Source organism: Oryzias melastigma, linkage group LG7 (assembly GCF_002922805.2).
Source record: "Oryzias melastigma strain HK-1 linkage group LG7, ASM292280v2, whole genome shotgun sequence".
Taxonomy (NCBI): Eukaryota; Metazoa; Chordata; class Actinopteri; order Beloniformes; family Adrianichthyidae; genus Oryzias; species Oryzias melastigma.
Window position 1 is genome coordinate 8,238,292 of NC_050518.1, and position 22,839 is coordinate 8,261,130.

The window sequence follows — 22,839 nt, forward strand, 5'->3', positions numbered from 1 at the left end:
TTCACAGGCTGCAGGAAACGGTTAAACAGAGATGTTTATATATGAAGTCCCACTGCTGCAAATCAAGTACAGGCTTCTTTAGCTTAGATGTCTGCCAAGTATAAATGATCAAAGTGTTTGAAAATATTTAAAAGTGTTTCAGTTTAAATCCACAGTATGTATACAAGTACACAGAAACATGAATTTATAAAAGAATCCACATTAAAGGAGTATCATTAAAGACATTTATATGGAACTCTAGTGTCAGTTCTGATCGACCTCTCGTTGTTCCATCACATTTTCTCACAATCAAGTCAAATTATACTCATCTTTACCTCAAGCAGATTTTATATTCTTTTTCTGGATCTCTTGCAGCAAACCTATAATTATGATTTTCAAAAAGGCACACCCTCTGGAGCAGACGGGTGGGTTGGAGTGTGGCGGATACTTTCAATGTCATGAGTAATTTAAAACGAAATTGCTGTTTGACCTTTTATTTTTAAGCTGATATTTTATTTACTAAATAGAAGGCAGTTTGAAAATAGTAACATCTGTAATGTTTTCAGATTAAACTGTGACAGACCTCTTCTGTTCCACCAACTCCTCATTTTGATGCTACAATCTTCTCTAACACTTTTCGTGGTCAAGAAATTTTAGCTACTTCATGTATTTTGCTTTCAGCAAGATGGTGTGAAAGTAGTTTTTTGTTGGAGTGTCACGAATCCCCAACAAACTACACCAAAATTGGTGCAAAAGTTTCAATATAAAAAATGCAAAGCAGCAAGCCATTTATTGCTGTTTTACTTCAATAATCATTTACTACAGGCTACATTTGAATTATTTTACATTGTATAAGTGCAGATAAATCCCTTGCATTTGTTGTGACACACACATAGCCTGGAAGAAAAAAATATATTTCTTGCATTTTGTAAAAATATTCAGGAACTTACAGTAATACTTTTTCATCAAGAAAATAATTTTGAACGTAAGCAGCATTAGGAATCAAACCACTGAAAGCTTTTTCATCAATCATCAACGCTCTTCTGATGAAGTAACTTCAGAAATTGCAAAAACTGCTTTGATTTTCAAGATAAGTAGACAAAACCAAATACATCTAAATGAAGAAAGCTTTAAAGATGATTTATAAAATAAGTTGTTTAAACTTCAGACTTTTTTTTTTTACCAGTATTCACAAGTAAAACAAATAAACTGAAGTGACAATCATGTCAAACCTGCAGCTGTGGCTTCATATTTTGCCATCAAATGGAATAAAAATTAATTGAAATTCAATGTGGTTTATTAGGTTAAGCAAAGAAAAGCAAAATGGCAAAACAAAAAAATCATAATTAATGCATTAATTTAAATAAAACCATCTTGGTAATTTTATCACAAATGTTTAATGGATTTGCTGCTTCTGTTGGGCTTTGTCCTCAATGCGGTTATGTTGTTGTTGTATGTGTGTTGATGCAGTTGCTGAGAACAGAAAATCTAGGTTTGTCTTAAACGTCTAGCTTTATTTTTTGTTGTTATAGCTGTGCTCAGGTTTTGTCCTCTCTGTTGTCCTTTTCCTCTGTTTGCATCTTCCTCAGCAGCCTCTTCCTCATTCCGCTATCTATCTGTCTGCCTCTTTCTCTTACTGCATTATTTACATCATGGAAATGCCTAAATTTGTCTGCCACTAGCTATTGTAAGATGCATTCATCAAGGGCATGGATTAGTGTCTTGCTCTGATGGGCCCCAGTGTATCTTGGGAAATTGGAGGAAAGGGACTTGGATGGGGGAGGACAGGAGATGAGGAGAAGGGGGATTTGTGCCCTCCTTCCCCCTTGCTGGGTGGTTGTGCAACGCGCTAAAAGATAGTTTATGCAGAATAACCTTGGCGTACTGCATCAGTGACATCAGGGGCTCGGCGGAGCTGCATCGAACGACGTCACAGCCGCTGCAGCAGAACCGGGCTGGCCGTATTGTTCTTTCAGCCGCTCTCTTCTCGTCTTTCCATCTCTTTCAGTTTACCCGTCGATTGTTCCCCTTTTCTTTCACTTTGTCTCAGCTGAAGATCCATTTTCACACTTTGTTTGAGTGCTAAAAGATTCCCTTGAGGGTGATGAATGGGTTGCTCCATCTGCAGTCTCTTAGACACTACCACAGTCATGTTCTGAGCTCTGATAAATTTGCTCTTTTTACATAAGTCCCGTTCCCCATGCAGCTTTTCACAACCATTTTTCTCAAGTTTTTCTGAGTGGGCACATTATGCGTTTCATCCTCATCCTTCCATCCAGCCTCACAAAAAAAAAAAAAAAAAATTGTCTGGCACTTGATTCCCTTCAGCGGGTCGGTTAATGTGAAGAGATTCTGCGGCTGCCATGTCACGCATTACTGTCTTCCCGTTTTCCCCATTCAGCCGGGAAATTCTCTCAGAAGTCCTGAACCTCTGTTCCCCGCAGCTTTCCTAAACTTGGTCTGCAGGCTTTTCAAAATACGGTTCTTTAAAGCTGCTTTGACGGAGAAGAATTATCAGCGTGATTTACCAGCAAAGTGGGATCTTCTGACAGGCTGCAGGCGCTGCTTTAAGTTCATCGTGACAGCTCAGGCCATTAAACATGCATTCACAGATGCTAACATGAGGAAAACACCAACAACTGAGTGCAGTAACATTACTCATCACCCCCCGCCTGCTTTGCTAAGCTACATGATCGTCACATGTGAGCTCTTGATCAGTGTGAGGTTCCAGGTGTCAGTCAAACTGTCCGGGCCATCAGTACTGCATGTAACTGCCGTGTGCGTTTGTTGTAGACTGATACAACAGAGTGAAAGTGCATTTCCTACATATGGGATGGTAAACTTTTTCTGTCTATTAGCTAATTGTTGCAACTAACCATGACTTAGAAAATGGTAAACTTTTTCTGTCTATTAGCTAATTGTTGCAACTAACCATGGCTTAGAAACTAAACAATAACACAGCTTAAGGCACGCCTGGTTTGACTTATTTTCAGAGCCAAGTGTTGTGCAGACAGAAAGAGTCTGCATCTGCATGGAAGCTGTTTTTTTAATAACTGAAGTGTGTTTGTTTACTGTCATCCTTCTGTGAATGCTGGACTTCAGACGACAGCTTAGTGCGAGGGCCCTGCAACTCATTTAGAGTTGCTTCTGACTCGCATACCTCTGTGCAGAGACACAGCAGATCCCACCAATGTCACAGTGGTCTCTTGACAGATGACTCTGAACAAACACATCATTAAGCAGTATGTCTGTCATCAAGAGATTAGCTTCAGCAGCATAGATCTCGGCACTGAATCTTTATTTGCTGGAAAGCAGAAAGCTGAAAACTTCCAACCTTGATTTTCTTTTTTTTTCATCTTGTGAGAAGAAGCATGGATCATTTACCGTTTTTGACCAAACCAATTCTAAAACAAGCATTTTCTTATCTGAAAATGATTGCATCCCCATGCATCAACTAGCCTCAGATTAATGTGTACTCAGGACATCTTCTAGGAAAAAGCCTTAGGTCAGAAAAAGATAATTGGGTCTACAAGAATGTGGGGTATCATCTATGACAGGGATGTCAAAATCTATAACACAGGGGGCCAAAATCCAGCCGAATAGGATAAACATTTATTGAACACACTAAAACTAAAATGTAAAAAGACTTTAAAAACGTAACTTTTTAACGCGGACTGAACCTCGGTACCCGGTACCCTAACCCTAGCCTGGTCCGAGTCTGGAACCAGTACTGATCTGCGTCCTGTAAATGGTGGATACCAATGCTGTCCACGTGTCCACGTCCCAGTACCAGACCGGTACAGGCTGCGGCCCTGTGGTTGGGGACCCCTGATTTAACTGGACGTCAAAAAACGACGAGTTGGGGACACTCAAAATGGCCATTTTAAATGTGGAGGGTCCCTAACCATGCATCAAAATGTGACAAGTTGAGAGTGTGTTGCAATATGTTACCAGAGCAAGATAACATCGGGCCGCTAGTAACAAAAATATAAAATGATCTGGCGGGCTGGATATATTCACCCACTGGGCTGGATCTGGCCCCCGGGCTTTAACTTTGACACATGTGATCTATGAAAAACTATCAGAAACACGTTTGTCATGAAAGTTGAGTACTGTTGAGTTTTGTCTAGGTTTTAAAATCAGAAATTGTTTAGTGGAGCATAAAAATTCCTTGAATATTTGCTACAATACTTTAAACTTGTCAGATTTCTGTTGGCAGTATAGACACACTTATGCAAACTATTTAAAAAAAAGCTTTTGCAGAAAAATATTTATCTGTATGATGGGGAATTCTGACAAAGTCACCTCAGACTTTTAAAGTTGTTTTCTATTTACAGATCATAATATTAACGTTACATTATGGTAATAATGTTTTGGGTGTCCTTCAGGCAGCATTCAGACATTAAGAATGTCTAGAGGAAATAAAAGATCAGAGTGTTGGCAAACATTAACAAACACCTGGAGATGGTTAAATGGAGAAGCAGTCCAAAATCTGAGAGCATGTAAAGAACTTGTGAGCAATCATGAAGATTGATTGTACAAAAAAGGCTTTGATTGTATTTCCAAAGTACTGGTTATTGTTCTCCAACAATAATTAATTCAAAAGAAAAATGTAACTTATTATAGAATAAAACAGTAGAATAAACAGCCTTGCATGGTCTGCATGAGTGTTTGTCTTCTGGCATTACTGTTCTTGTTTTTTTACTTCTCTAGAGCCAGGCAGAGGCCCACTACAAAGGAAACCGCCATGCCAGGAGAGTGAAAGGCATCGAGACCTCCAAGAGCCGTCCTCAAGAGAGGGACAAGCTCCACACTCTACCCCCCACCTCATCCCCATCTCCCCCTGGAGCCCCTGGAAGTGCTACAGACAGTGAACCCAGCAAAGGGGGTGAGTGAAATCACTGCAGGAGGTGGAGACATAAAAAATGTAAAAGTGCTTGTTTGAGTTGAGTTGTAGAAACAACAATCTCATTTCTCACAGGAAGTTTACAGTTTAGCTAAAAAAAAAAAAGAAAGCCACACAGGATTAATAAAAGCCTGTAATCATAGCAGCTTTATCTTATAAGAGGGTAGTTGTGGGAAAAATGCACTCTGTGTGGTCTAACTGTAACAACAGCACAGTGCCATTTGTTTTTGTAGAGAACTTCATCTGAGGGTAATCAAAGCATTAAATCAGGGGTATTTTAGGTTGAACTAAAGTTATGGTATGAGAACTTGGTGGGAAGCAAACTGTATTATTGAGTATGATCTCAGTAAAACCCAGTTTTCCCTTCACATTATTTCGTTTATCTTTTAAAATAAATTAAACTAAAAGGGCTGAAACCATGCTTGAATGCACAAAAAATAATTAAAAAATGCTTAAATTGACTCAATAAACCACTGTGATGAAAATTGTCTTTGGTGTTTTCAACATGTTCTTGTGGCATTTTTCTCATGATGGAGGACATATTAAAAAAAATTAAGATTAAATTTGTATTTCTGATTATTTTTTTCTCAGAAACAAATAAAAAAAACTGTTTAAAATCTTGTAGCAGTGACCTAGAATCTACATCAAGTCACAAGCTCCGTGATCCGCTCCATTCTGATTCCAACAAAATTACGTCAATTCAGTTGCCATTTTTCTGTGGTACGTATATCACACAATTTCTCCATTTGGGGACCAGACTAGTAGGCAGTGATTGGTCCAAAATTCTGTCAAACTGCCAGCGAGCACCGCATGATCTTATTGAGGCATCTGATTGGCCAGTTTATAACTTGAATAACTTGGGATAAAGAAAATATATCATGAAAAAATATATCTGTTTTTTATCAAGAACATGTTAAAAAGAGACACCAGCCCAAAAATGGTTATTCTGACAAACTGTTTATTTTTCAATATGAGTTTTTGGCTTTCTGGGACCAGCAGGTACTTCCTATTTGGAACGCTAAGGGATAATCAGTCCAGTTCTTTCTACGTACTGTCTATGACTATAACTTCGGCCTTATTTTAGTTATCCATTCATGCAACAGTGTCATGGAAAATGGCCTGAATGTCTGACTATAGTTACACAGGCTGTAGGTAATAAAGACCCAAGTTTGAGGTGTTTCCTTGTGTGCCTGTGTGTAAATGTGTGTTTGTTAAACTGGCCTCCTTCATGATACCATGCAATTTGCCACAGAGTCAAAACAGACAACAAGTCTCCCCATGGTGTTAATGAGTATTTAGACTGACTGAGAAAAAAAATAAAGATGACACCAGTGGGGACAGTCTGATCAACTTGACTGGAAGACAGATTTGGAAAAGAGGTAGACAACAGCTGAAGTGACTTTAATTTAGAGTGAGCTGATTGGTTAGAAAGAATCTAAAGCATTTCAGGCTTCAGATTCTTCAGCTGTGCCCTTACTGTCTTCCTTCAAATAACTGGAAGGAACTGGTCAGACTCATCCTTGTACTGCAATCATTTTTTTTCAGTTTAGGTGCATCTTTGTGTAAAAAAAAAAGAAAAAGGAAAACATTTTTATCCACTTAATGTTACTGTTCTGTTTTAACATCTAACACTGGAGAATGAATGGATCAGTCATGTTAAGGTGACATTTACAAAGGCTTTTGTGGCTGGCTGACTGCCCGACATTGATGCAGGAGCAGAAAAAAAGAAATAATGTTGTAAAAAGTAGCAGTCATGTACACTCGAATCCCTGCTTCGTTCTATTCTGATGCATCCACTTACAAACAAATAGATCCATGTACGTCTTTGTTTTCTTCATACGAGCTGGTATCTGTCTAAACACTATACAGCTGGATAGCTTCAATACTGCTCACCCTTTGTTTTGCACAGCTAATGTTAGGTTGGGGTAGTGAGGTAGTGAGCTGTAGACTTGGGGGAGAGAGTGTAAACAAAGGGATGAAGGGAAATTAGGGCTGGCTTACTCAGAGACAAATTTAGATGAACTCCTGCTGCTCTGCAGAAACTATGTCATAGAAAACAAAAAAACATATTCATGGATTTATGTAAGAAAGACCACTGGGAACACTTTTAAAATAGATCAAAAGATAATTAAGAGTTTGACTTTATTCACTCTATGTTGGTGTGATTTCTTGGCAATCTCCAAGAACATCAGGAGCCCAAAACAAGTCTACCATGAAAAAAATCTGAAAGTAGAAACATGTGAAAGAATGCCTTTTTCCATCCAGGCCTCTTTCTCGTGACCCTGGAACCTTTCCTTCTTGATTTTGCTGCATGGTTGCTTGTGTTGTGTGTGTGCTCGTGCGTATGTCCTCAGTATGATCTTCAGCTCCACTGTGGGGAAGCAGTTCACCAAGAGCACACAGCTGTGTGTTTCCTCGAACGAGGAAAGAATAGTCTGGAGGACAGATACTGTGGGGTTGGGACTTTACCGCCTAAGGCACATTTCTCTGGGGTATTTACCACGAACATGACAAAGACACATGAATAATTCACTAAACAAACAGTGTGGTTTAGCCCATTCAAAAAACCCAGATTGAGGAGTAAGTTTCCCACACAAAGTGAACAACATGAATGTGGAAGCAGCTGATGATTGTTTCCTGTAGGTGGTTTTGTTGATGTCTGATTTTATGCAACAAGATATATCCAAATATATTGCAGGGTGTCATTGCTGTAGTGACCTTGATTTTTTATGGACTATCACTTCTCATTAGGATAATAAATGTAGTCAGAAGTGATAAGCATAAATGTGACATATTGAGACCAAGCTAAAGGCTGAAAAAGTTATGGCATGCTGTCTTTCCAGCTCTACGGCAGTCAGGAGTTTTACAGCCCTCAAACAGTTTGTGGTCACAGTTGCCCCCAAAGAGTAGGCCCTGGTGTGATGAGGGTTTGGCTCGGCCTGCGGTTTGACAGAGAGACAGCTGTTATATTGGAGAGAAACTGCTCCGCCCTCCCTCCTTCCCTTGTTCTCTATCCCTATGTTGCCTGACACTCCCACTCTAATGAAGGGCCCTGTTAAAACCATGCAGATATAATAGCCCTGTTTAGTCCACACAAACACTCAGGGGCCAGCACACACCCAAGGTCAATTTAACAGATGACTTTCATGTGAGAGCTTGGGTTGCTCGGCTGTGGACAAAGCGTTGGATCGGATTACACAGAGCCGGTGCTCTTTTTTGGGCATATTTATGGGTGGTCTTTACATTCTCTGGGTGTTTGCTAAATCATTATTTCTGCCGGAATTATTTTAAAAATCTCCCTGAAATGACAATGTCTGACAAAACATTATCTGCATGACGGTGCACGTCAGGGTGAGGGCACAGGTCGGTATGAGAATAGCAGCCAAATACATTATAAATGTAAGAACAGCATTGGGTTTCGTGACTCTTTAATCATTAAAATTGGGCATAGTGGACAGACGAACGGCAGACGAAGCCATTCTGCTTCATCTTCACACACAGAGAAAGGCTCTCATCGTCAAACTATCATCTGCCATGTAATCATATCCCTGATTAGCCTCTTAGCATTTTTTCCTTCAACAGAAGGTCATGTAATCTGTTTACTTTTATCCAGCATGCATCATTACAGCAAAACCCTGCATGTTCTCCTCATAGGTGTGGGATTTATTCATATATGCATTAGTGTGCATATATTGCATATATATAATGATTATTTAACAGAAAGGGTACTTTTTAGGGAATACTAAGGAATAGTAAAGAATGTGTGCTGTTCTTGTGGTGCCGAACATCTTTTACCTTGGAAAGTAGACTTGACAGGATGTAGCTTTAATTTGCTGAAGTGGATGAAGGAAGTACATACACACCAGGCCTCAATGTAAAGCATCTGGATTGAGTTTTCTCCTGCTGACCTTTCTCAATGAATGATCCCTTCTTCTGTTTGACTATGAGGTCAGCTAGCAGCCAAGACGGCCAGTTCCTCCTTTGTCAATGATTCATAAGACTTACAGACCAGACATGTGGGAGCGTGCCTCCATTTACAGAATCTGAAGGCATGAAATATCAGCATGATAGCTCAGATCTCCAGGCTGGAATGATTCATGGCCAAATTCATCACTGTATGTCATTCCTTCCTGCGTGATTGTGACCTAAATCACATATTTTGCATGATGGGGAGTCTTGTTTACAGAAGAACGGCCATTTGTATTGTTCTGGCCAGTTGCAGTTCTGCAGTTTCTCAGCTCTGCCAGTTTTCTGAAAACTGGCATATTATGAGTCGTAAAAATCTCCACAATGCATGTAACCTGAAACAGCTCTTTGATCCAAGACTACCTAATGATCTCCTGAGTCCTGCGTGGTATCAGAAAAAGAAATATTCTTTTGCTTTTTATCCAACATCTGTTTGACAAATGCTCTTCACAGTCACCAGATCTGCAATGGAAACTTCCAAATTGCTGAGAAAAGGAATTTTCGTTCTGGAAGGCAGTGGAATGGAAAGCACGCACGATGGCATCTTCAGCACAGATGATGTGAAGGAGAAAGCAGTCCAAAAATAAAGGACGCCAAATGTAAAAGTTCAGCGAGTTAATATTAGCTCACAGTTTTATCAGATTTACCCAACTATTCTCACATTTACCACATTTTTACTCACAGTTCAATCAGAAATCAGTGCAAATAAAAGTGAAATACATTAGTATATGATACTAATGTTTATGTCATTAATTTATAATGTACTATTGACTCTATGCAAGGATCTGTGTGATGCATTTCCGGTTTCAAATAAGACCGCTTGTTTACCTCTGCTTGTGGCTATCTATATGCGTGGACTTAGCAACTCTCTGGTATTGTCTAATTTTCAGTATTTCTTACATTGTGTGTTAGTTTGTCGTAATATGTACACACAATGACATCCAAAAAGGCACAGTTCGCCTTCCAAAAACACCAAACACCCAGTATTCACAAAACTATCATGTAGTGTATGATCATATGACTTCTTGGGATGAAATGTAGCTATGATTGAGCATTTAAAACCTATTCAACAGAACTTTTAAGTGTAAACAAACTTTGAAGTGACTTTCGGAATTCTGATCCTACTCTCAGCTGATGATGAGGAGCCTTTGACTTCTTCATGGAGAGATAGCAGTGTGCACTAACGGGCACTTCGCCTGTGTTGAGACGTTTTATAAAAGACAATCACGAAAAGCCCACTGCTCCAACCGGAAAAGACTGAGCGGTCATTTACCGAATGCGGAAGTAGGTCGTGCATATAGCCCATTAAGTTCTGGACTCCACTTAATTCATTGTTGCTTTGAACAGAAGAAGCCTAAAAACTGTTTTTAAAATATTTGGAAATAAATTCAGGCATGAATGAATTAATTGTTATGTTTACATGTTGTTTTAGCATTTAATTCAAGATGCTTTTAACAAACACTATTACTGGTTTGTAATCAGTCCGTCCTAAATTCGAGAAAAAAGCAGCAAATATGAGAAAAGTTGGATAATCTGATCAAACTCTGAGTTTATTGTAACTAGATGACCTCTGACAAACAAAATACCCACATTGTCACATCGCCTGAAAAGAATTAGTCATAAAACAAACACAAGAAAGCAGCGCTCAGGTTACACAATGACAATGCATTTAGGAATCCATACAAGGAATTGAAGCGGTTAAAAGTCAATATTTGTTTTCTTCCCAGAATACTGCATGGTATCCATTTAATACCATAATCCTGTGAGACTTTTCCGCTGCCTGCCCTTGGCGCTACATCCTGTGGAGTTTGGAGGAAGGCGGTCTTGTGACTGTTTATGGACGAGACACTTCTGAATACCCCACCCAAATTTAGGGCGTCTGTTTTCAGCCAGCACTATTTAATGAAATACCAAAGGCCTTGCACGTGTGAGCGGCTGACCAGAAGAAAAACACTATCAAGGTGTGCATGAAGAAGCTGTGAAATAAAGCTAATGCCTGCTCTTCATAGCAATAACAAAGGAGATCTGAGTAAGAAATACTTAACATAATCAGCATTTTTAATAGTCATTATTAAACCATGGCAAAGCCAATGTAAGCATTTTTATCCACAGGCTAAAAACAGCAGGTGTGAGGGTGGGAGTCGAGGCATGCTGCTAATTCTTTTGGAAATATCTCCAGACCAAGACACCCCTCCAGTAAAACAAACCTCAAAACCCATTTGGCACATGCCACTTCTTAAAGGCGGTTTTCCCTCTTGAAACCACTTTATTTTTAGCCTCTCTTTTGTCAAAGGTAACTTTCAGAAGGGAAAAACAAAAGTACTATATTGCTGAATGCTGGCTTTGGCTTTTCTGGAGGAGTTTCTGGTCATGATCAAGTTTTTGTTTTTATAAATTAAGATTTGAAGATTTATTGACAACGAACATAAACTATGTGTGATGTTTTAGGAAAGTAGTTTTTCTTTTTTTAATCAACTTTGTTGGAAATAGTTGAATTCAGATGCGTAAAATCACAAAATAAATGTTTTGTACTTTAATAAATTTAAATGCCTGCCATTATTTTTGAAAAACCAAAGAAAAAGTATAAAGCTAAGTTCCATTTTTGGAACATTAACCCATTGAACCCTTCATCCTTATTAAATTAAGTTTTGCTCCTTAAATCTTGAACATTCACGCAGTTTATTGGTAATTTACAATAAATCTGACCTATTATGACAAATAAAACCTTTAAATTGATCAGTTTACTTGGTGATATTTGATTGCATGTTTTTAATTCAAATCTAGTGTCTCCACATTTTTTTTTTATTGTTTGATAATTCTATATTTTGTTCCAGGGCAGATTATGTTCCTTTTTTTCATGTTGCTCTCCTCTGTTTTCTCTTCTTTTTTCTTTCATCTTTGTCTGTGTAGATGAAGTACAGCCTTTACCACAAATAGATGGATCTCTACTGACTTCAGGAGCCCTTCCATCATTACCAGCCTCACCCACTCCACCCATGGACTCCCCTGTGCCATCAGTGTGTTCTCTCCTTCCGGCGCCCACTCCACCCCTGAACCCTCCAACCTCCTCCTCCCCAAGCGGTGGCGGCAGCAGCACCAGTTCTGATCAGCCAGGATCTGGACCTGCGGTCACGGCAGCTGCTGGCACCTCCACTTCCAGCAGCCCGCCTAACCCGGAGACGGAGGACGACAAAGCCAAGAAGCTGCTGTACTGCTCGCTGTGCAAAGTGGCCGTCAACTCCTTGTCACAGCTTGAAGCCCACAATAAAGGTAGGTGAGCTCAAAGTTAGGGAAAACCTGAAATCTAAACATTTGTTCCTGAAAATTACTAATAAAGAATTAGTTGTGGATTAAGTATTGATGAAAGTTCTTTCAACTAGTTTCATATGCAATTCTATAACATTAACTCAACTAAACTGTTTATGTTGAAACTCTGCATTCATACGAGTTTGGCAAAGAAAAACAAATGTTCATAATGTCACATTAAAAACCCACTCCAGTTAAATTCATATTTTTGTGTTTTTAACATGTTCTTGTGGCACTTTTCTAAAGATGGAAAACATTTATTAAGAAAATTTTGATTAAAATTAGTATTTCTTTATTCAAATCGTTGTGAAGCAGACAAAAAAATGCAGTTAGCTTGTAGTTGGACTTAAGTATAGGGCTGCCGCGACTAGTCAACTAATCGAGGACTAATCGACTATTAAAATACTCAACGACTAATTCAATAGTCGATTAATCGTAACTTTATAGTTTATGGAGTCAGAATGTAGTAAAATTGATAGTTATAATGACATTCTGCTAGCTTTTTAGACTATGTTGGCATTTCATAAGGTTTTTTTTAATGCTGCTTTGGAGTTAAGCTACCATTTCAGCTATATGCTAGCTGTTTTGGCTAATTTTGGATTTTTTTCAGTTTTTCAGGCTAAACTGGAGTTTTGCTAATATTTCAGCTGCATGCTAGCTATTTTGGCTAATTTATGCTTTTTTGTTTTGTTTTTTAGGCTATTTTAGAATTTATCAAATATTTCAGTTACATGATAGCTGTTTTGGCTAACTTAAACTTTTTTGTTTTTTAGGCTGTTTTGGAATGTAGTCATCATTTCAGTTACATGCTAGCCGTTTTGTCTAGTTTAGGATTTTTTTCAGTGTTTTAGGCTAAACTGGTTTTGCTAATATTTCAGCTGCATGCTAGCCATTTTGGCTAATTTAGGCTTTCTTTAGGTTATTTTGAGTTTAGCTAATATTTCAGCTTCATGCTAGCTCTTTTGACTAACTTAGGTTTTTTTTTTTTAGGCTAATTTTGCATTTAACTAATATATTAGCAGGTTTTCAGCTATCAATTTCAGCATCTTCACTTGTCGTCACTAGCATCTTGAGCTGCCAAATTCAGCTTACAGCATTCACACTAGCATTATCGCAGATAATTTATCGCAGATAACGCTAGTTTGAATTATCTAGTTATTAGTTAGTTTAAAGCTATTGGTTATTAAGATGTGTTTTGGATCCACTTTGCCCATGACCCAATTAGTCTGGGATTAGTCGACGAATAAAATAATCGCTGTGGCAGCACTACTTAAGTATACAAGTTCCCCGCTCCGCTGTATTCTGATGCATCCACTGGCAGACAAATAGATCTATTAATTTACCTGATATGAACTGGCATCTGATTCAAAACTGTACAGCTGGACAGCTCCGATATCGCTGGACATTTTTGTTGATTGGGGTTGTATGATACAGTTTGAGTGTAAACAAATGGATGGTGGGAAGCAGGGGTGGGCTTACTCTGAGTCAACAGTCCCACCCACAACAGAGGCAAATTTCTAATGAACTCCTGCCACCCTGCAGAAACTATGTCCTAAAAAGGCATAATAAAAACAGCAGAATCATAGCAAAAACTATAGGAATGCTTTTAAAATAGTGTGGAAGTTAAGTGGAAGACAATTTTGCCACAGATCAGCAGATACAGATTCCTTGAAATGAGTCACTATACAGAAATAAATTCATTTGATGGCTTTAGTTTGACTTATTTTTCTTAAAGATAGGCCCACCCTGAAATGTGCAACTATTTACACCTGAAAAATGTATCTTCCAAGTTCATAAATTAATCAAATTGTGTCCTTTAGGACTAAAACAACAACAGAAAAACTAAGGCTAAGGCTGGTGTTATTTGCTTGTATTTATGTGCGACCAAACACAAAAAATGATGGAAATCATGCAAGATGCACATTGCCGCATTGCCTGCACATATTTTAAGTGCATCCAAGGCTAACTGATGTAGTTAGTCGCTTGCATTAACCTAACTCTAACCGTAACCCTTCCTCCAGGTCTGTGTGGCAGAGAAAAAAGTTCAGCACTGGCTGTACGGATTTAGAATATTGAGTCACTTTCTTTAAAAAAAATCTAGAGCTTCTTTCCTCCATATGATTAACTTTTAACCACTATTTTTATAAGATTAGTAGCTGCAGATGTTAAATTGATGGTGTAAGCAAGTATGCTACATGAAACCTGTTCCAGATTGTATTTGCCTCATAACTACAACTACCACAAAAATAAGGGGGAGAAAACTGGAACATCTTTCTGCAAACATAACTATTTTTACATTCATTACTTAATTTAAACATTTTTTGTGAGTTGGGATTTTTATAAAATACACAAGATTTTTATAGGAAGGGCATGGAAATGTCATCTATCTGTAGTCTTTGATGAATAAATGACTTTGTCAGAGTCTCAGGTTAAGCTAATAGGATTGGGCACTTAAAAGAACACTGATCAACAGATAAATGATCTGTTTGACACTGACATTCCTGGCCTCTGTAATCAAGTAAGGTACATCTCTCCTGGTTCCAAAGGTTTCAAAGGGTCTCACTCTCTGTTAACTTGTACCCACAAGCTTTACTCACAAAAGAGAATTGTTTTTTGTTCTACAAAAATTAAAGCCAACTATTTTTTTTGTTACTTCTCTGGTAGACATAGATTTAAATAAATAATATAAGAAAAATCTTTTCCAGATTACTATAATGGGACTTTTTACACAACTTTAATCCCGGTCTTTTTTAAAAACAGATAAATTGAGATTAAATTGAGATTAATATTTTCTTTTGAAAAAAGCTAAAGTTAAAAAATTCAGAAACACAAAGTAGATTGTTACTGACAAGAGAGGAAGATTGACAAGTGGTTTCCTAAACTTAGTATTGTCCTGCTTTGCATTTAGCATCCCAGGGTCCAATGTAGCATCTGTGTTTCATCACACAATCAGCGAGTCTGTAGTTTAAAGATTCTCGTTTAATAAAAGACGTTCCTAGATCCACATTTTTGACTCTTTTGGACTTCATCATCTTTTGGTTGGCAGCTGACTCCATCAACTGTTGCAGGACTTGACGTTTTTCTTTTTGTACGTGTGAGTATTTATTTTCCTAGATGAGCCAGTTTCAGATGCAGGACAATTTCCATTCAAATCTTACAAACTAAAAGTTTCCATCAGTTATACTGAGATGTTGTCATCGTTTTGTCCAAGTCCTGACCTCAGTCTGATTGAAATGCATTGGCAGGTTATTACAGAGCAATGTGCAGCAGCTAAAGGTCAGTCTGAAAATGGCCACCAAGTTGTATTAAACCACTGATGTCATGAGTTGGTGTTTATATTGGATAATGTTTACCTGGTGGTAAGGCTGGGAGGAAATAAACTATGTTTTTATGATTTAAAAATACAAAAATCCTCAGAAATTGAAGAGGGGTTGTCTCTGCGATTTGTTTTTTTATGGGATTTTCATTCAGTAGTTTAGTGATTCAAACGTCCACAATAAAAACTATTAACTGTCTCCACGCACTTCCTGCCAGCCTTGAGCGATGAGATCCAGCTTACTTGGCCAGACATGACAGCACCCAGCAAGTACTTTCTGAGATGGCCAATCAATATTCTTGTAGTAACTATCTCCATTATGGGAGAGGGATAGGCGTCTCTGAGTATATTATTTACTTTTTTGTCTGCTCTAATTAATTCCTCGTTATTTTGTTTAATGGCAAATCAATGAAGTTTTCCTGTTTGACCTTTTTACTACATATGGGTTTGAGTTGGAAGCTGTAAAACAGCCAGAGTCATGATTTCTGCTCAAAATCTATCAGCTGCTTAGCTTGAAAGTTCAAGCCCAAAATAAAAGTTAGAGCAGCTGCGAGTACAAAAATCTGGAAACAATCATATTCACCCATCCTTCCAGTTCAAAACTGTAGATGTTTGCAGGGATAAAAAGTGAAAGCATATGTCACGTAGATATCAAGACGTGAGCGGAGAACAGACTGCCCTTTAGAACAAAGAAACAATCCCAAATGGTATTCCTACGTTTGTTCAACCCTTTGTTTGTTCTTGCTAATGTAAACAGCGGTACTTTTTGTTGGCACATGCATTAAATCAAATTTACATCAACATTAATGTATTTTTTTTCGTAGAAAAATTGTTTTAACCTTCCTCACCATAACTCTGATAAGAGATGTTACAACAAAGTCGGTGCTAAAAATAGATTTATTCTTTTTACAGAAAAACTGGACAGCAGTAAAGTTAATCAATAGTGCCTTTTTATGTCTTTTTCTCATTTTTTGTTAATTGAATTCATACTAGAATGAGTAAAGTTACTGAGCATATATAATGGATTTTTATTTAAAACAACAGTATATAAAGGCTAATATCTGCTGTTTTTTTTAAAAGTTAAATAATAAATTGTTTGTCATTACAGCTGCTGCAATATCAAGGCAATATGTGCATTTAATTAACTAAAGACCACAAATTCACAAAAACATTTCTGTTATTAAAATGGGTTTTGAGTCCAAGAAGCCAAATACTTAATTTGATAAAAGTCTAGTGTTACACAAAACAGCATTTAAACCTTTAATAGTTTGTGCAATATTTGTTCTAAAATAATGTGTTTGCTACCTACTATTGTAAGCAATAATGAGATTTTGCATTAGGATGTAGAAACTTGACCACAATGAGAAAAAAAAACTAAATTTGTAAAATTAAACAGATGTCAATATTTGTTTTGTTTGTTTTATGTAGCAGTTTTCTTCCAATAAGATCCTGGAATCAAGTCTCAATCATGTAATTAAAGGTTCTCAAAAATTTAAATCTATTTTAAAATATTTGTAAAAAGAAAAACATTGAACCAGAATCCCGCTTTGTGGGGGAAAATAGTGCAGCAGTGAAAATGCTGGAGAATGCTGGAGTTGTTTGGTGTTTGCTTACTGTCCTCTAGTGGTGAAATTTTAACCTTACAATTTCATAAACAACCAATGGTTTCTGTCCTGATTTGTTTCCCTTTATTACAGAATTCAGTCAGTGATTTATCTTTTTTTTTCCACAAATCAAAAATCAATGGTAGAAATCTAAGTTGCAAAATGATGCTGTCCAATTTCAGACTGGTAGAAACACTACAACACAGACTCCATTCTGCCTTACTAGCCTCTTTATTTTGTCTTTTTTTTTTATTTGATATATATATTTATATATATATATAAAACATGGATTCATTCTCTGCAGGTACTAAACACAAAACTATCCTGGAGGCACGGAGCGGGCTGGGCCCCATAAAGGCATACCCACGCCTAGGCCCCAAACCTAATGGAGAGCAGGGAGGGGGGCCAGTGGACCCCAACACTCAGGAAAGAACCTTCCACTGTGAAATCTGCAATGTGCGGGTGAATTCTGAACTGCAACTCAAACAGGTAGGTAAAAATAAACATATTACACACTCATTAAGATAAATATAGATCCATGGAAGAGAAAAAGTTCAATACAGACAATTCATGTCATATCATCATAGTAGCAATCAAGCAATTCTTGATGAGGTTATATTTTTATTAATCTTTTGTGACCCTCAGGTTGTGCAGCTCCTGTTTTATTTATGTATATTTTGAGACAGTAGCCGTCCAATTGGGCTTTATAAGGTTGATAGTCATTAATAAAGAGGTGAAGACCGTTAGAACTTCAGAATCCATTTAGTTGTGAGGTTATTTTGTTGCCATCTTGACTTTCTCTCTTCTGAGACCACTCCCGTGGTCTTTGCAAAACTTGCGAACGTTACATTATATATTTTTTTTATCATGTACTCAATGATCCAGAGAGGCAGAGAATCTACTTATCCACTGGTTGCTCCAAAGCCCAGATGATCTCTTCTGCTCACATTAATAAAATCACTCGACTATTATCCCTATCACTCGACAAACAGCTACTTTGTGCATTCTTTGATAAATAGCATACCTATAGACAAAATATGAATGCAGGGATTCTTTGTTTTCAGCACATATCAAGTCGAAGGCATCGGGATGGTATGGCGGGAAAGCCTAACCCCCTCCTCAGCCGACACAAGAAGCACAGGGGAGCTGATCTGACGGTAACCTTCCATGTCCCTTTTTTAAATCAAATTTTTACAATTTGGTACATTGCTTTGCACTCGTGTCTACAAAAACTAAATTAGACTGCGACTGTAAAACACTTTGGACCTTCTCAGAAAGGTAGTAAAACACTAAACAAGTATAAGCCATTTGTCACTTAAATCTTAAAACACCAGAGGATCTACACTGCTTTTGTGGAGTTTTACATCCTTCACTATGTGGGAGAATGTTGTTCAAGGTAGGTGAAGAAGCAGAAAAAAGCTAGAATTGGGGTGTCTGAGTCCAGTTGTCCATTTGAAAAGTTACCTGAAATGAACGTCAGCAGGTTTTTCCACTTTACTATTCTATTTAAACTTCCTCTCTGTCTTGTTTTTGTGATTCATTTTAGTCTTCTTTGACCTTCTCCAAGGATCTCACCAAAGCTTTGGGTGCGGGGCTCTTGCCCAGCCCTTTGGCTGTCGCCGCCGCAATGGCTGCTGCAGCATCCTCAAATCCGCTGGCTATCCGCGCAGCTGCTCCTGGGCACCATCCGCACCCTCATCACCTCTTACAAGGCCCACACCTGAGCCACGCTATCCTGAGACCGGCCCCCGGGCCGATCCGCACCACCCATGGGCCAATCCTCTTTTCCCCCTACTGAAACCTCATTGTGGGATTTTAGCCAGTCAGGAACATCCACTCCAAAAGCACACTGTGAAGCTACAAAATGATCAACAAACAGCAACTGACAGGTGGAAAACAATAAAAAAAATATATACTGTAATTTTCAAAAAGAAGGAAAGCAGCAATGAAAGGAGTATTCTGCCCCTTTTTCCCTTTACCTGAAACTCTCCATTCACCCACTGTCTTTTTCAAAAACATTTAGGATCTGCAGATGGAACAAGTGGAGAGATAAAATAATTATGCATTGAACTCCATTTTGCTTTTCACACTTCCTCGGGGCGTACCCTTGAACTGTGCTCCGAAGAAATACGACAGACCTTTCATGAAACTTCAAACCATGCATAGTGCAACACTGCTAATCCTCTGTCACCACGACATCGCCGTGTTCCTTCCATCCTATGCACATCAAAACAGTGATGTTTTGTCAGTAGGGTAGCAGCTTTCATCGGTCTTTGTATGCGCCACGTGCAGCTGTGGCATCCTCCATGGTACTGTACATGTCCTGCTCCAGAGGTCAGCCGCGCTTCCATTTGTGACACTACATTGCGAGATGCAACATGACTTTGGCTGACGAGCAGGTGGTACTCGTGTCTGACAGGATGGTTATGAGAGCAGAACAGTGACTGTGGGGGATTACAGTCCTTTGTCGTTTCCGGAGAGGTGAGGTGAGAGGATGAATGGCATGGGTCAGTGGATGGATTGACCACAGGCAGCATGCAGTCCTGAGCGAGTCTGTGATTTAAAATAGACCGTACCAACAAAAGCCTGCTGGAGGGCGTATCTGCCAACCTCCATATCAGTCAGTCTGGGCTCAGCTAATGCAAAAGGGGATAAGGAAGTAGCAAAAATCAGTTCCAAGCTTCTGTACTCATAAACTGACTTCTTCTTCAGATTTATTCATTTTTAGTGAATGAATTCTATATTAAAGTGCAACCAAACACTGCAATATAGAGGGCATAGGTGATCTCTTCGCAATATCAAAAAAGTTGACATCCCCACATCCTCCTGGTCTTCATTTTCCGGCTGATTCACTCTGTAGGTGTGCAGGTATGACTTCGATGTGACCCTGTGTTCTGATGGATTTTCCTCTACACATCTTCCTAATAAGGCTCTGCAGGAACAGGATTGTGCATTACTAGGTTCCCATTCTTGCGCTGCCCCCTATTCCTCACCTAACTGGCATCCAAAGGTCATTTAAGTCAATTACAGAAAAGCAATCGTGGCAATTTGGCAGAACGTAACGTGAAAGAAAACAAATTAAACCAAGGGAGATGAAAGCCAAATAGATTCTAAGAAACATGATCTTGAGCTGGAGCGACAACCGAGCCAGAAGCCAAGAGAAGCCACCCCGAGTGGGAGCCGAGACGTCCAGCTCAGACCATCTCTTGATACTTCCTGTCTTACAACTGAAAGCCATGAAATGCACCATGATTTGTTTTTCCTTTACAAAGACTGGTAAGCACTTTGTTTTTATTGGTTTGGACTGTTGGTCTGTGTTTATATCACACATAAAATTAGCAAAAATAGAAAATACATGAATATTTTTGTAGGTAGCAAACGTTATTGTCATCCATGAAGGGAAGCTAAAAAATAAAAATGAGGGGTGGAAGGACGGCTACAGGCTCTGTAAGTCATCCGGACAGATTGACAAACATGCAGGAGCATCAGGAGAGCCACAGAAACTCTTGCCTGATAGCTTGACACTAACAACCCCTTCCTGAAAAGGTGTACACTGTGCCCTTTCATTGAGAAGCAATGAGCTCTTATGTCTTACCTTTGTTTGAATATTGCAATGCAATGAGCAATTTTTATCAGTGACTTGTTATCATTGTGACATGTTGTCTGGAGTCATGTGTAAACCAGGAGCATGCCAGCTGACAGACTTTTCTGTTCTTCCATGGGGAGTCCTCCAGAGGGTTGAGGGTGGGGGGGTAAAGCAACAGATGGAGGGCTAGTTTGACACAGGGACTGACCCTTCATATTAAAGGGCCTTTTAACAATGGGAATCTCTGCTTGGGGAACAGGGTACACAAAAAAAATAAACATGCATCAAGGGATTTGAGACCTGTTCAACAGGATTGTTTTTATTTGCATTTACTGAGTTTTGCTTTTTTTCTTTGTGTGAAAAGTGTCTCTAAGTGAAAACCCAGTGGAACATTACTAATGCCATTACTAAAAGAAGAGGTTGGCCTTGTTGCCCGCTTCCACCATTGTGCTCTTTCTTTGTTGCAGAGAGTAATCATTAAATTCATTTTGTGAGTGAGAAAATATTCCAGGATTTGTGCTTGACTTTCTGTTGGTGTGTGAACTATATGTATTCTGGTTTATGCTGCTCCTTCTCCTAAAGGGAAGAAGCAACCTAATACTATAAAGTGGCCTAACACTAAAACGAAAATCAGAAATCTGTTGGCTGTAGAAAGGCTAATCAGCTATCGAGGATCATATCAACGGCTCGTTCATATTACTGCATTGTGGTCCAATCAAGGTGGGTCGGTCAGAAAGCACCAGAAACATGTTGTCATTGATATGTTCATCACGTGGTAAATGCCAATGAGTCATTCTCATTATGCACATTTGGGAATTAAATGTTAGTCCTGTTTTCTGAGCAGGTGCATCATGTTAGCTGTGTTTAGGCTCCTAGCCTTAGCCTTATTCTGCCCTCAATCTCAGAGAGATGAAGAGGCTTTGGTGTAATTTCATTTTGCCAATAAAGTTATTTTTGAACGTCATTAACTAAGGGATGACAAGTTTGTATGGCGAACTGTAGCAATACCTGAATCATTCTGGCTACTCTCGTTTTTTGCAATAAGAAACTGAAATGTGTATGTGAGTACAACATTATAAATGTAATTTAAGTGAAAAAAATCTATGGGTCTCAAGAGAATCCATGATGGAAAAAAAAAGTAAATGTCAATAAAATATTCAATGGAAAAGCAGATTGCTTCGTTTTTTTGTCTAGATTTTTGTGTGAACCAGTGTGCTGTTATGATGGAGCCTGATTCATCAGATACAGTTGGACTGTTTGTGATGTTACAAAAAAATCATCAATAGAGCTTTTTTTTTTTAAAGTTTTGTCCAGTTACATAATCTATGGCTCTACCCGCTTCAAACTTGAACATTTTTGTTCTCTGGAATCCTGTGCAGAAACATCCATATCTCATTAATGCGATGAGCTCCCACATGAAATCCTCCAGTTATAGGTGTAGTAGAAGAGCAATTACATGGTTTCATTCATGCCAGAATAATGGTACTATTTATGTTCACTGAACATGTCTGATTGGCAGATTGAGCCTGAGGTTAAAAATCAAGTTTATTTTTGGGCTTATGTAATGCAGGACAACACTGACCATGTGAAAACAGCATCTGCACTGAACTGCCTGCTTTATTTTAATCCACAGAGGAGCGGAGTGCAGACAACAGACAAACTTTTATTTATTTATTTATTTATTTATTTATTTTTTTTACAGACTTGTTTTCCCTGACAATGCATCCCATAGTAAAAAACTACCACAACTATCTAATTTACCAGAACTATTTCTAAATGTTCCAATGTAGATGGATCAAGGGGATTTCTCTGTACCTGAATGTGTCTGTAATCATTATGTCCACTAGATGGCGATGTTTAGAAGCCTGTTAATTTGAGTTTTAGTTTTTAAAAATCAGACAATACTCAATTTAAAACTAAAAAGTCCTTAATATTGGTTTCTATAAGGACAACCATTGTTTTAGCACTAAATAGCTCTTCATGTGTTAAACTAGACACAAAATGTTGAAATCTGGAGTTCTGGACTAAAGGAAAATAATTATTTGAGTTGTGTGTGTTTTTTGAAAATGTGTAAGCCCATTTACTTAAAATCATAGAAAATGTTTATTGCATTTTCCTTACCTTTTTAGGAAAGTTGGTATTAGCAGTAGGGAAGAATGCTTTTGCTGCTCTATAA

General features: G+C 38.3%; 1 protein-coding gene across 4 annotated transcripts in view; it reads left to right on the top strand.

Annotated features, from left to right (window-relative positions):
• znf385a (zinc finger protein 385A) overlaps positions 1–21,834 on the top strand; it is a 69,779-nt gene extending 47,945 nt beyond the window's left edge. For 3 of the 4 annotated variants that reach the window (XM_024293408.2, XM_024293409.2, XM_024293410.2), the window contains 5 exons: positions 4,693–4,867; positions 11,762–12,121; positions 17,382–17,566; positions 18,142–18,234; positions 18,624–21,834. In XM_024293408.2, coding sequence (XP_024149176.1) covers positions 4,693–4,867; positions 11,762–12,121; positions 17,382–17,566; positions 18,142–18,234; positions 18,624–18,875 — 1,065 coding nt within the window. In that variant the 3' untranslated portion in view covers positions 18,876–21,834. The remainder of the gene's footprint in view (positions 1–4,692; positions 4,868–11,761; positions 12,122–17,381; positions 17,567–18,141; positions 18,235–18,623) is intronic. The other variant, XM_036212709.1, reaches the window with a different exon arrangement.
• Positions 21,835–22,839: the final 1,005 nt, after the last annotated feature.